Source organism: Epinephelus fuscoguttatus, linkage group LG11 (genome assembly GCF_011397635.1).
Source record: "Epinephelus fuscoguttatus linkage group LG11, E.fuscoguttatus.final_Chr_v1".
Classification (NCBI taxonomy): Eukaryota; Metazoa; Chordata; class Actinopteri; order Perciformes; family Serranidae; genus Epinephelus; species Epinephelus fuscoguttatus.
Window position 1 is genome coordinate 37,362,949 of NC_064762.1, and position 15,828 is coordinate 37,378,776.

Genomic DNA, 15,828 nt, shown 5'->3' on the forward strand with positions numbered 1-15,828 from the left:
GAGTTCCCCAGCTGGCTTCCAAGCATCGGGGTGCTTCGGAGGACTTCCACCTTTTGTCTAAACAAAAGGGTGGAGGCGAACTCCGGGGTTTTTTCGGACCTAATTGTATTGCGGAGTTTTGCACAGCGGTGACCAGATCTTTGCTCTCAAACCACAAAAAAAATGTGAAGGCACAACAGTCTCCTTCAGTACATTATTCTATGCTTTCTTTTGAGTTTCACTCTGTGCTGCAATAAAATGGTTAATCAGCAGTGCCGTGCACTGTAGAGCCGATGCACTGCTGGTTCTGCTGGCCTGAATACAATACAATGTCCATAGCCTTACTGTTGTGTACAGCCTTATAGACTGAGCTGAGTAGTGATGCGCGGGTCGACAGACCCGCAAATGGACCTGCGGTTCGGGCACCAGTGATCGTGTGTTAAATCGGTCTGTAAATGATATTTGACATTATTGGCTATTACTGTCATGGCATCCGAAGGTACTGATGCGTTGAGCAGGTGACAGTCCGTGGTCGTTTTCAAAACACACTTGTGCCACGCACTCCAAAATAAACTTGTTGAAACTTGAAAAAATAATTTATTGTACAAAATGGGGGAAACAAACGTTGACAAAAATTGTTCCATAATTCATATTAAATTCAAAAGATAACGAAAAAACAGCTACAAGTTAGAGAGAATAGTCATAAAGTGGTAAAACTTGGCTTGCGCTCAAGCATGCCGTGCGCACAAGCTCAGTTGGCTATACTATATTTTCACATTTTTAACAATGCCATTTAAAAGTTTTGATTTTTATTGATAACCTACATTTACCAACAACAGTCTAAGACTACATTTAGCACCAAAAAAATGTTAAAAAATTAAAAAAAAAAAAAGTAAATAAAAAACGAATATCGAATACCAAATTTTCATAACGAATACCTACCCATAGAAACGAATATTCGAATATCCGAATATTTGAGGACAGCCCTACTGAATACTGTATTTTTTTTATTACTTGCTAACACAAAAGTAAGTGGTATATTTTCTTTAAGAAAGTTTTACTAAACCCAACATTCTAGAAAATACTGGTGGCATAGGTCACAAAGAATGAAACTTTTATGTGGGGCAGTGAGGAGGAATGGTGAGACTGAGAGAGCTATAGCTAAAAGCTATTCAGGTTAAAACTTTCAATCTTCCAGGCCACTAGTTAGTCATGATTTTCCACTTGGGGAATCCATCAATGCCCTGCAGAGTGGAATCAGGAACCCTCAGAGGTGTGATAGGCTATCAGGGCTGGACAGGCACTTCAGAATGAGAGATGAACCACTTTAAAGCGTCTGCTCAGAGCCTCATCAACCAGTATCTTCTGGGATGGCTGCAGGCAGTTTAAGCTTTGATGGCAGGGCCAGTGGCAGCTCACACACAGCCTGGGACACCTTGGGTCATGGACAAGATATCCTGGTGTCAAAACCAAATCTCAAAACTCAATATCTGATGTCCAACCATGTGCAAGTTACCTGTCCATCAGTCTTTCCACCCAGCCATTCATCTTCATAGTACACTATATATTTATTAACATATCCTGAAGGACAATTACTATTAACTTCTGTAGTTTTGGTAGTTATGAGAATAGTGTGTTCACAAAAGTAGAGCCCTGTTGAATATGGATTTCTGAGACAGATACCGATATTGGTATTTGTGAGTTTAAAAAAAGTTTTTAAAAAATTGTCTATTTATGCCTTTATTAGATAGGACAGACCACACGTGAATCTGGCATCTACCAGTGATGTTGTGGATTACAACAAACAAGCATGTAGTAGAATTATGGTGGCTTACGGTGGTTTGTCCATTCTGAGCCACTGTAAAAACAACATGGCAAACTCTGTGAAAGAGGACTCGCTCCGTAAGTAGATATAAAGGGCTCATTCTTATTCATTTGTTCAGTCATTCGTTTATTAAAGCAACACTTAGCTTTCTGGAAATGTTACACTTTTCTTTGTTTATGTTAAAATGCTATAAAAAAGCTGATGGCACACTAAAATGAAAGTGAATTCCACCAGCAATACAAACTCATAATTATACCATTCTCTTATGGTTCTAAGAAAACTCTGACCAATCACTGGCCAAGCATCCTGTCTGTCTTTCCCATGTGGAGGCCTCCAACTGACGTAACCGCTCCCGTAACATCTCTCCCCCCTTTTAAAACTCTGGGGTTGCTTTTGACTGTCTTGGTTTTAACGTTACACTCGCTCTCCTCTTCCATGTATCTAAAGTTACCTTGCCAACGCCTATGTCTATCATAGACGTAATGAGGTCATAATGGAGGAGGGGGGAGTAGGCCTTTGGAGGGAGGTGGAGTTGCAGGAGGAGGGGGATGGGACTTTGGATGGAGGCAGAGTTGTGGATGTTCAAATTTTTTTAAGTGCTGTGTGAAATGCAAGAAAGGTAAGAGTAGCTTTAAAAGTGTGTCGTCTCTGGCAGGTATCCGACACCTCTCAAACTTTATTTGGAGAATATCGGCTTTTGTCATCACACAAGAAATGTAGTGTCCCTGGCTCTATTGAACAGGTGCAGGAACACGTTTCTTCCTCAGTCTGTCAACTTATCACATCATATGACTTCTAAGTAGCCTTGATGTACCTGGGTGAAACACTGAAGATAATAGGGAATGATTAAAATGTTGCACTGCATCCACTTTTTTGTCTGATGTGATTTGTGGCATTTGGTGTATGGTTTTGTTGTTTGGTGAAATGTTGTTTTGAATTTGTGTGAAACAGTTGAAGTCCTGGGACGTGAGACCAAATTTCAGATTTTTTTCTAACAATAAAGCAAAATCAAATCAAGTATAAATCAAATCAAATTCTAAGGTGGCAAAACACAATGATTCTCATTTTCAGGTGATAATACACTAATGAAAACATAGTTATGAATATTATATTTCCATTTCTCCTAATATAACCCCCTAAACTCAAAACACTGGACCTTTAAAGAACTGTGACCAAGTTTAATAGGTAGGACATTTTACTGTTGAAAAATATGTGCATGTCAGTGCTCTCTGAGAAACCAAACTATGTAATGGAGACACTGTTTCTAAATGACCTCAAACTCATCTTTGGCATTGACTGTAGATTTGCACCCAAAGAAGGGGGACTGTCATTTATCAAGCTAAACCAGACAGCAGCCAGACAACAACTTGATGGGATTTTCACAGTGATTATGTTGCAGTAGTCATCAGCACGTACCAACTGCTTACACAGTCCTGGGAGTTAGCTGCACTCATCACTCCCAAATCAAGCAAAGTGTGATTATTTTTCATTCTTGGAGGACAGCAGGGGTGCTGATTTATTTCCTGCCAGTGGTTCTTACAATTAGTCTGCACACAATGTTATCATAACCATAGAAACGACAGCCAAAACTACGACTACAAGACCCAAGTTGTAAAAAAACTGGAATTATCCTTTGGAAGAAGAAGCATTATATTGGGTCCAAAACTGACATCAATCATCAAATACCAGAAAAATCAATTACAATTATCTGCTACAGTGACTTTTTAGAACAAATTCAGTTTGAAGTCCCCACAATGTGTCATTTTCAAAACTTTGTTTCAGCTGGCCATTTTACAAGTGTCCTATTTTAGTCAGAGCACAGCATGGCTGCTGTGTCAGTGAGGCTTCTGTCTGGCTGTGTGACTCGTTCGTCTCCAGAGAGAAAAAGTGTCTTAACTTTTGCTCCTGTTTGTGTGTGAGGGTCGGGGAAGGGGGGGATATTGATGACCATATTTTTCACTTAATAGCTGAATATTAATCAAACAGGTGTGAGCACAATACAAATGTGTGCTTTCCACCATGTCAAGAACTCAGGCCTCTCAGGAGAGTTACCTTCACTGAAGTGTACTTGGCATCTGATAAAGTAGTTGCAGTTGGTATCATCCTAATAGTTAGGGAATAAGGTTATGCAGCCCTTGATTGAATAATCAATCATGTAGACACATCCTTTGTTGTCAATGCTGGCTTGTTACAGCATCGTCCAGCTTTGAAGACATTGTTCTTAGATGGATTGGCCCTGTGGTTTGCTCTAGCATGTATAATGAAGCTGTCCTTGATTGTTTCACAGAGGGTAAAAGAGGACTGGGAAAAAAGTATTGATACTTTTATACTTTTTCCATACCACTTATTTAAACCCATAAAATCAGGGATGAATATCAGTACGTCATCAGCATCGACCAACATTGGCTTTAAAATGAACTATCAGAATCGTCCAACATGCTTTTTCTTAATTTGCACAATAAATGCAAATTGCTACACTACATGTGTTGAAGTCACAAACATATTGGTGTGTATTCAGTGTCTTTTTCTGTACCAGCACTGTGTGCAGATCATTGATCAAAGAAAAAAAACAAACATTGAATCTGGGATTTTTTTGCCGTGGTATTGAAAGAGGTACTAAGTATCATTTTTTAATACTAGGATTGTATCAACAGTTATGAATTATGGTACTGTCACAACAATAGTGCAAAACACAATGCCTTAACTTATATAATTTGAGCTATGTTAATTCAGATGAGTCGCCACAACAACTCCTATGCAAAATACTGCCTTAATTATCACTACATGTCACAGCAGGAAACAAATGACTTTCTGTTCTGCAGTATACATTTGCAGCAGAAGATAATTTGTAAAGTTACCACTGATACTAACATAGCATTTTTTCTTGCATGTCTTTCACAATACATGATTATAACTTAATGGCAGGAGTAGGGCATGACAGAAATCAGCTTTACTGGCCAAGTATGTGTGCATATGCTGGGAATTTTTGTTTCTCTAAATGTACATGCACACAATGGACAGCTTCAAAAAGGGACAACAAAGCTGATCGAGGTGAGCATATACGATGAAACAAGATATGAAACAGACGAAAAACACACACACACACACACACACACACAAAAACCCTGAAAGCAATAAGTTAAGTTTATCTTTAAAAAATAGACATTTTGTAGTACTTCTTGTGGGGATGTTTTAAACGGTGCATGGATGATATGGATCATTAATATATCCTTGATAAATGACTACAAGAAGTCTGACATTATGTCTCATAAGCAACACTGTAGTGAAAAGTAAGAAAACAGACTCCACCAGTGCTACATTGTTACGCATTTCAGTTTGGGCTTCTCGGCAAAAACAAGAAAAACATGTATCCATACACTGGAGAAGAGGTCAGAATAAGGGCACAGTTTTTTATGATTTGGGCAAACTTCCAACTGGTAATGTGATGAGGACAAGCAGTGCCTCCATCCTCCCGAACCTGTCCTGTAGAAAACAGAGGGCAGTGTCTCTGCAGCAGGGCTCTAGCCACAGCAGCTCAGGTGAGATATTTACAGAATCTGTTCAGAGCAGTAATCCTACATGAGTGGCTGTGCCCTTTTGTGGCTGCGTCCCGTCTCACAAGTAATGCCTACCATACACAAGAAGACGTTAGAAAGACTTTTACAAAGACTGGGGCTCTTGCAAGGTCACTATTTGTAAGACTACAACTAGATTCCTTTCAAGATTATTTCCCATCTTGCTCCTGGTGGAAAATATTACACCAAACTCCCTTTAAGAAATATGACATATCAAAAATTCCTTACCTATTTGCAAAAACACCTAACTCTAGAAACACAAGAGGAAAGGCATCACATGTCAACAGTATCCTCGTCAGTTTGGCATCAGTATAATCTATAATGATTATATTGATGTTTTTTTGTACACTTACAATTTGGATTTTCTTGCCTGAATTTGCTCTGCTGAGTAGCTGTGCTATTTCAGCAGGAGGAGACCATGGGAATAGGAGATGAAGCATTTATAAAATTAATTAAACATCTACCCTTGTTCACTCTACATCTTCACCAATTTCTTCTGCTTTTCCTCATTACAGGAGAACCAAGACTTGTTCACATTCTTGTGCTTCCCTGCAGTCCCCTTCAAACTGACTGCCCTGTATGCTGCTTCCTATTTGGTGCTTTGGAAGAGTGCAGCTATTGGTTGTTGACAATGTTTATGTCATTGAACTCTAGTATCTGCAGGAACCAAGACTAAAAACTTATGATAATATTAAAAACGTCAAGACAAGAAAAAGACTGACTTTAGACAGTTCAGTTCAGAGTTTTATGATCACCTTACAACAAAGATCAATTTCTCAGGAGTGCACACCTACTGAGATAAAGTTCTAATGATTTTATCTCAACACTGAAATTTGTCTGCAACAGTAAAATCACTTGAAAAACCTTGTGGTGTAAGGCCAACATAACTTTCAAACCCTTGGTGCTTAAAAGAACTTGTAGTCCATCCACTCCCCACACCTCCACATCCTTACTTTCTTTATATAAAGAGCACAGTACTTCCTGTATTGGCATGAGACGCAGATTGTGCATTGCACATTTGTCCATTATGATTGTACTGTAATTCCTAGGGATGCTGTGCTGGAAGAGGGCAGGGAAGGGAGAGGCATTCCTGGTCTTAGCACAGCATCCTCTTAATACCACAGTTCCTGCCAGTGCCTGGATGCACTGTGACAGGCACTCCAGTGCTCCATATCCCATGCCCATTTTTGGCTCTTCCTTCCGGTAACAGTAAGCAGAGATGACAAGGAAAAGCCCTTTCCCAGGCCTTTGCCTCTGGCCTCTGTTGGGTTCGCAGAGGTCCGGTCACTGGCCCAAGGCGATAGGCTGATAATCCTTGTACGCCAAATCATCTTATGTAACATATATTTTGAGTGTTTGCCACTGGGAATGATTCAGAGTTGGGCCAGAGGGGAGAGAGGAGACACTATTGCATAATAACAAGCCAACTCCAAAGATGTGAAAGGCACAGAGTGCAGGAAAGGGAGGGAAAAGACTCCTCCAAACTTTGAGCATGTTTATTACTTGCTGCTTCCACCGCACCACAAAAAGCCAGGAGTACAGAAGAGAGCTAATCCCACTCTTTCAGTCAGTTTCTGCATTTAGAGGAAACGGTCGATACGATGAGGTACAGTAAGAAAGGGCTGGGGTATATAGTAAATTTTACACACTCCACAGTTCATTAACAGCAGCCATTAAAATCAAAAATATAAGTTTTGATTTGATCATCAGGGATCAGCACAGACAAAAAAGGCCAGCCACAACTCAAAATGCAAACAGCTGGCAAACTTAAGATTTTCTGCTAAGGGTGCAGCATCAGTGTACAATAATTAAGAAAATTTCCTACTCCGGTCTGTTTTTTTGTTTTGTCTGTTTTTTTACTTTAGGCTGTTAACGTTCCAAGTATTGCTAAATGGACCACATAGGTGCTAACAGCTTCAAGCTACATTTCCTGCTACACATATCCATGGTTTAAGGAAGGAATGCTGACAAGTGTTTCCCTGCAGGCTAACTGAAGGTGTCCAGGCAGAAACCTTTCTGCCACAATGTGACAAGAGGTCAGTGAAAAAGGAGTTATATAAGCCATCTGGTGTACTGTTGCAATTATTATTTTGCAAGTTTTTATTTTCACATAAGCTATAGTGGGATCAAAATTACCAACGTTGTACGACACACTTGTAGATCAATCTGAGGGTCACAGAGGTAAGAGCGCACCATCTAAGACATATCCTGAAATGACTGGACTAGCAATGGTCTTTATGAAAAATACATTATCAGAAGCACTTTGTATATTTGAGCCTATTGTCCAGGTGTCACTACACGAGTTTAGCCCTCATTTTCTGCAAGCCAACAAAAACCCCAGATCAGAGGCAAAAATGAGTTGGCTTGGCACTCAAAAATCAGTGCTCGAGCACTATGTGTGAACTGTTCAAAGACAAGAACCAAGCGATCGAGGCTTGCACAAGCTAGATATCTAGCGTGCTAAATTTCTGAACCTGTTGGTACTCTGTCTGTGAGCTGCAGCCAATGAGAGCACAAGGCACAAGTTGCAGATGGATGGAGACAGGTGGCTCTGTGGTGCTTTCCAAGGAGTGTGTTAAGCAACTTCTGTATTGTGAAATTAATTTCTTGAACAACCAGGCTTCAATTAATTTGATTCAATTCAATTATACCATAAATTAAAGGTTAAAATCAGCAAACTTTTTGTTAGGCTAGACACAGGACTTAAGAACCGTCTCTGACAGATGTCCTGCCGGTCAGTTAAACATTTGCCTGGTTAGCACAAGCTAATACAGCAGCAGTGGCACACAACACCGAGCTGTTAAATGGCCTCAACAAACTCTCACTGATACCTAAAGGGTTCGACTCTGGCGCTGAGCGAAGTGATGTACGATGTACAGCTTTACAATGTAATAAGATTTCACCCATTTTAAACACTATAAAATGTATACAAAAGTCATGTTCACATGTGGGAGGGGCAGCGGCGAGTACTCTATCCACCTTATTTTTCAAGGAAACACGGAGGCAAAACAGAACGCTGCCAGCTTCCGTTTTTTTGTGCGACACTTCCGGTCCAGCACTCGTACTACTGTGTAAATGGGAATCGCCTTGTTGTTTACCTTGCTGAGTTTAGCTATATATATGTATATATCACATTTTTCACGTCACTATATCACCGTTTAGACTAATCTGATGTTTGTAATGTCTAACTTATAAACACAATGACTGAACAAACATTAGTATTTTCTCTGTGTGTAATTAATAACATGGTTATCGTAGATTAGCTGGGCTAACCGTTAGCTGTTAGCCGTGTAATAACTCACTAAACTCACAAAGTGGCCTGTGAAAAAAAATATTTTCTCTAGCGGATGTCTTAGTTACAACATGATTGAGCTAACTGGAGTAGTTTCATGTCGTATCCGACAACGGGAGGCTTTTAAGGGATGACGATCCTGATGTTAGCTTTGCTGCTAGTGTTAACGTTAGCTGTTATGTTGATGTTAGCTTTGCTGCTAGTGTTAACATTAGCTGTCCCTGTCAGCTGCAGCCACTGATGCTTTCTAGACATCGTGATTTCCCAAAACTGAATAAATACCACACATAGCAACACAAAACTGCTTTGCTAGCTCAATCATGTTGTAACGGCTGGATGGTTGATGCGTACATGCTGATTCAGGTGCTATCAGAGCCGATCCGCGCAACACTATGGCTTAATGATCAACTCTGTCAATTAAAACAACCCGTCCTGTGTTAGGAGTGTATGTCGCCGAAAGAAAGAAAGAAAGAAAGAAAGAAAGGGTAAAAAAAGATAGAAAAGCAGCGTACACCTCACATATTTATTTCTCACAGTTGCACACACGTTTGGCTGGCATGCAGAAGCACCGTCTGTGTGTCGAGGGTGCGAGCCGCAGCTTCAGCTGCTCAGGTAGAGAGGCTTAGCCAGGTGTGTTTTTTCGCTGATTCGGTTCTGCAGGTTCTCTGCTGGTACACTGGAGACGGGGATCAAGCAGTTTGTCTCACTCGGGATAGATTGTGCTTTTTTGGTTCATAGTTTATGATTGACGTGCGATTTATTCGCATTTAGAGGGAATAAATTTCCGTTATAACGTAAACGTGGGCACAGTTATCTAACGTTATACAAAATACACAGACTAACTAACTAACTAACTGATTGACTAACATAAACAACTGAAAATTGAAAAAAAATTAGCTTGCACCGTTAGCTCCGGTAAGGGAAAGCATGAGGGAAAGCGGCTGACCGGAAGTCACGCACAAAAAAAAAACGGAAGTTGATCACTATTTACTTCCGTGTTTGAAAATAAGGTGGATATGTTGAACAAATAGTGATGTCTAAAGTTAAGTAAAAGTCTAAGTACTCAGGTACTCATACCCAATCCTAATGTGAACATAACAACCATCTGGTGACTTTGAAAGTCATGTAGTGTGAACTTAGCTTATGTTAACAGATCGCTGTTATCTCCAAACACAAATGTAATAGGATGTTGTAACACTTTTTCCATTCTTCATCATTATTGTTTTAGTGGTAGCAGAATTTTACTTGCATCTATATGCGTTTGGAAAACCAGGCTCTGACTCTTTCTTTCTTTTTCTTTTTCTTTTTTTTTACTGTTACATTGGCTCTTGAGAGCACTCTTCAGTGTAACTGTTAAGAAGTGTGGTAAATACAGGCCCAGGCAGGCTCCAGGTTACAGTCTGCTTTTGCTGACCTCCTCCCTCTCTTACTGATTTGACACTTGTTCTTACCTCCAAAAAGACTAAATGTATGTATTTCACAAGAGCACTGAGCCTTGATATTTCTAATCCTATTCCCTCATCTGAAAAACATAGCAGATAGCAGATAGTCTTACAAACTCTCCTTGAACACCTCACTAAAACTTTAAATTTAAGATAAAAGAAAGAAATAAGCTTTTTTTAACAAAAAAGAAAAAGTATTTGCAATCCAATGTAGCACCTCCACCCTATATAAAGCACTGCTGAGGAAGTAGATAGGTCGGCAGGAGCACTTGCAAAAGAAGGTGGCCTTGACACAAGTGAAACAGGCAAAAATGAACATGGAAAATGAAAAAAAGATCACTTGATATTGACGAAAAGTGGGGCAGACACTCCTATTACCAATAGACCAGTGTCTGGTCCTTCTTGGCCTCACTTCAGTGGAACCTTCCATCTGTTCAGGCTACCATAGGATGAGCTGGACAAATACAAAGCTTTCAAGGCATACAGAACGACAAACAAACATTTATATAAGATAACTCTGTTACTGACTATCACAATTTACCTAAAGGCACACATGCATAACCATGAGGGTGCCAGCTTAGTTTAACAGAATGTCTTCTACCACAGAACAGTTTTAACCTTCCTCACTTAACTTGACAGTGTCTGGTCACTTTCTACTTTCTCACTTTCTACTTTTAAAATCTCCCGCAGTGCGTCGCACACATAACAAGGCATCAAAACATCACACCTGTGCTGCCCATGATCCAGTCCTGCTGGCCGTCCCTTCTTTATAGACCTGGTTTTGGTGCCATTACGCTCCCCGCTTAGAGGCAAGGCAACTCTGTCACCCCATTCCACAATCATACCTTCTATACAGAATAGCAAAGCAGAACAAAGGCGTAATATCCCACCCATAAACAGGCAGCATAAAAAGGGCTACCTATTTTCTATTTTTGGAGCTGGAGTATGTCATTAGTGCTGTTGATACTGTTTGGTTATTCATTGCACCACACTCTGGAAACTAAGAGCGTAGTCTGGGCACAGAAGGAGTAGCAGAACATCAGGGGCAGTGAAAGTGAATATGAACCGTTTCTTGTGCTGGTTCTGAACGTTTGCTTTCACTCACCTCTGCAGCAGCTGCTCCTCCCGTTCATCAATCTGATCTGATCAGCTATAATCAGATCTACAACTCAAATATCAACCCTGCAACTTAAACTCCACAAAGTGCTGCTGCGATAAAATAAACTAACAAAGAGTTCTGCCTTCATGGACCAGCTAAAACCTCCAAATTTAGGCAGGGGATGCAGAATGTTACAGCGGGGCACAAAAAAACAAAAACAAAAAAAAAAAACATAAAATTTGCTGACACCCCCCATCCCTGTGACATCAGCTACCACCACACATAGATTCTGTTTCTGTGGGAAACACTGCTACTATAAATACAAACTACTCAACTTAAACATGTTGTTATTTGTGTAACTTGACAAATACATTAATACACTAACCCAATCACTGGACTGTAAGTAATGATTCAACACACAAACCACTGGTAATGTTGGGAAGCAGGTAGTAGTAAAAAGGAAGAGGAACGATCTCTTCAAACTTCCACTTCCCTAAACCCACTGAGGCCACTTCACTACAGCATCATTACGGCTGTATTTTTATTTATGAGGCTATCTAAGTCACTGAGATATTTAATAGAGCTGAAACAAATTAATAATCAACTCAAAAGATATCAGCAACTTTTTTGATGATTGATCAATTATTCAAATAGTTTTTAAAAAAAGATTAAAATTCACTGGTTCAGTGTTTTGAAATGTGTGTATCTGCCACTTTTCTTTGTCTTTAGATTTTAGACACATTAACAATCTATCTGAAGATGTCACTTTGGGGTTCTGGTTTATTGTGGTGGCCACTCTTCACATTTTTTTGACATTATATGGACTAAGTGATTCATTGATATAAATAAAATATCAGATCAAAAAGGGTCCTATCATTAGTTGCAGCCATAATATTTAATATTACATCTTATATATGTGTGTGTATGTAAGTGTTACTACTTCACTCATTCTGTTGAGTATTATTTGACTGTTTTATGGTCAGTGAGGAACTGTTCCGCAGTTGCTTAACATGTACATTAAACAGAAACTCCGTCATTCTGAAACTGAGTATTGAAACTAAAACTGAACACAACAGTTCCAACTCAATGGCTCTAAGCAAATTGTGTATGCCTCTCAGTACTGAGCACCTGCATGTGTGATGTGTGTTTGTGTACATGTATATGAGTGTGCCTGTCCTTGGAGCAAAAGCTGTACACCCGTAGAGTAAATAGTGAGGACTTTGTGATACGTGGCATGAACTCAATGCTTTCACTATGTTATCTGGACATTTTTTCTGTATTTTTGTGTCAGCTGATCATTGAACCTCTCAGTTTCAGTCTGTGTCATAAAACACACACAGTCTGGTAGCTCCTGCACATGTATGCTGGTGGAACATTTCACCCTACATGCGTAAAACTCCACTCGACCTTATAGAACAAATTAATTGGACAGTCAAACATGTGTGGCACACCATGTTTGTCACCAACTTGCTGGCCAAATGCAAAGACACATTTACATACACACACATACACACACACACACACACACACACACACACACACTGAAAACGGACCATTCACATGTCCAAATGTCAACAACAAAGTCGTATGCATATTTATTACAGGATTTCTTGTGCACTAGTATCTATTGCGACAAACAATTATTTTCATAATCATTTAATCTGCCGATTTTTTTCATGAGTTTAATAATTTGGTCTATCAAATGTCAAAAAACAGTTGGAAAAATGCTAATCACAACTTTACAGAGCCCAGTGTGACGCCTTCAAATGTCCAAAACCCAGAGGTATTCCATTTAGTATTTTATTTGACAAACAGAAGCAGCAGATCCTGCCATTAGCTGGAAGAATGTGAAGCACTGATTCACTATTTTTGCCAAAAAGATTAATCTATTGTCAAAATAGTGGCTGATTATTTTTCTGTTGATCAACCTGAGCCCTATTCACATGGGACAAGTATTACCAGGGGACCTCGTGTCATTTAGAAATGCGAATGGATGCTCAGCTGTGTAGCAAGATGAGCCTCCTGCACCCAAAATGCTATCAAAACCTTGGTTTATAATTGCAATGAAGCCTTCATAGTTCACAGTTCTTGACAGGGGATGAGGCAGGAACGGGGCCCGGAGAAAAGGAACAAAAAAACTAAATACCACCTCTCATCACAGAGATGCTGATTCGCACAGAACTAATATTATTACATGACCTCCATGTTTGGTGATACATGGTTGATAACTTGCGGGGGAATTTCTAGTTCACAAAGTACGAACATGGCAGATTCACACGGGAACAGGATCACAGATGACCTGTGCAATTACTACAGATTACTAAACATCCTCAGGTAATGGCAGTCCCATTTAAATAGGACTTAATTGATTAAGTGCCTATACTTTTAGCTCTAATGGTATCCTGGTTTTAATATCAGCACATGATGTTCACACTGAGAAAACTGGTTATTCAGCTCCTTACATGACTCTAGCAGTATTAGTACAATAGATTTTGCAGTGTATCATGTGGATTCAGGTGTGTCTTTGATTTCTTAGCAGCTGCCCTCTGTCATTTCTGTATCACCTACAATGACAATAAAATGTATTTTCTGCACTACCAGATCATGATTATATCGTTAATCTTAATACTTTTGTTTTAAGGAAATGCTGACATAACACCTGAACACATAATATACAGCCATTAGAAACTTGAGAGGGGTGTTTACATGCTGTAGTATCACAGTTTCTGTTGCAGTACTCCAGGTAAGATAATAGGGTTTCTCAAACCAGGATTATCCAGGATTCTTTAAAGTATAAGATAGTGACATAATTTGTTTTATTTTATGTTTTCCAAAATCTACCAACCAGTCAGAAGATTACCGTTATTTTTGGCTGGTGAGTGAAGCAAATCTAGCAGCCACTTGAAATATTATACCAGCATTTGGCTGGTGGCTGGTGCTAATATCCAACCTTGCTTTGCTGTAATGCAGCCCTTGCAACGAGGAAAAGACAAAACTCAAGATATTACGATATCCGTAATCAATGATAATATTTATTCACCTATCAGGATAGCAATCAAGTATTGATATATAGCCCAGCCCTAATAGGTGCCAATGTGTTGTGTTTATGACATTAATAAAGGTTGACTTTTTGAGATAGCCCACTGCTGTGAAACAATGTCCAAGTACTCACATAACAGCATAAAACCAAAAGTAGTTACTTTTATTGTATAAAGTCTGATCTTTAGGCCAAATCTTCCACATGCCACATCCTTGCAAAGTCACAACAGTGTTTTTGCCATGCTGTATGCATTACGTTACCAAGGGCCAACAGTGGCTTCATAACTGTTGATGTAATAATCAAGAAACAGGATGTTTCTGTGAATCATGGAGTTTTCATTCTGCCTGTGACTCATTTGTTGCGAGGCAAATATCCCACCTGCTGTAGATCTCCCTGTAAACATCCTTGCAAATCACTACAATCACGCCACTGACCCCACCTGGGTCATCTTCTGTGTACAAAACCCTGGCTTCTATTGTGTTTCAATACAACCCAGTAAAACACTGTTTATAAATGATCACGACTAGCTTCAAATGCAGACGTGTCCTACACTAAGAGTAACGTTACACAACTGAGCACCACGTACTCTGTCAGCCCAGGAAGAGAGCTAACGTTATGCAAATACAATGCAATTCATACAGAAGCTGGATGAATCTGATTTTGTTCTTATTACTAACAGTGCAAAAACAATGTGTCTCCATATGGAGTTCACACTTACACAAAACGGCGAACACAAACACTGAGAGAGACTCCTTATATTTATTATTCGGCTCGTATCATTATAGTGAATTATTCTGACGGAGTTTGTTCACAATTAGCTAGTTATTGTACGTTAATTAAGAAATGTCAGCAGTGAATTGGAGGGTTTAAACTGTGTCGGTGATATTAGCAAACTCGCTAACAGCTGCAGAACAGAGAAGCAACAAAATGAAGTGAGCTTACCTGGACTCTTGAGGTTATATTTATTCTCCATACTGACAGACGCTGAGCACTCTGTTTTAGAGATGAAGTGTTGTTGAGTTTCTCTTGCTAACTCGCAAGCTAGCTCCCAGCTACCTACTTAACGCTAGCTACACTTAGCAGCCCGGCTAGCTGAGCGGTCAACAAATACGAGCAGGACAGCTGAAACCGTGGGTCGTCCACTCTCCCCGGTGCTCCCGTGTGTAGGTAAGATGGAAGATGTTTGAATCCAGCCGTCACACGAATAGTGAAGAGTTGTTTCTCAAGTTATCCGCTGTTTCGGTTTCGAAACTGTTTGTTAAATGTTATCCGTGTGACGTCATTTGTGAAACGTAAACAGGAAGTGGATGGCTACTGGCCTCCCATTGGCTGGATTCCTTCTTCCTCTGTGGACACGTGAGGCAGCGCAGGCGTGTTATTGCAATAAACTTTATTTTTACCGGTATAACTTGGCATGACAGTTTCTCTATGACAGCAAATGAACCTACAGATTTGAATGTTGTAAGAAACTGTGTCAATTTTGGTAAAATCATTTTACATTTCACAAATTCAGATTCAGATCAGTTCAAGTACCCAATATTTAAAACCATATGTTTCTTTATAGGCTAAAGAAATA

The 15,828-nt window shown here is 39.7% G+C and overlaps 1 protein-coding gene across 1 annotated transcript in view; it reads right to left on the reverse strand.

The window, feature by feature from the left end:
* ube2j1 (ubiquitin-conjugating enzyme E2, J1) overlaps positions 1–15,539 on the reverse strand; it is a 75,110-nt gene extending 59,571 nt beyond the window's left edge. Inside the window, exon 1 of the mRNA XM_049589582.1 lies at positions 15,195–15,539. Coding sequence (XP_049445539.1) covers positions 15,195–15,225 — 31 coding nt within the window. The 5' untranslated portion in view covers positions 15,226–15,539. The remainder of the gene's footprint in view (positions 1–15,194) is intronic.
* Between the last annotated feature and the right edge of the window lie 289 nt (positions 15,540–15,828).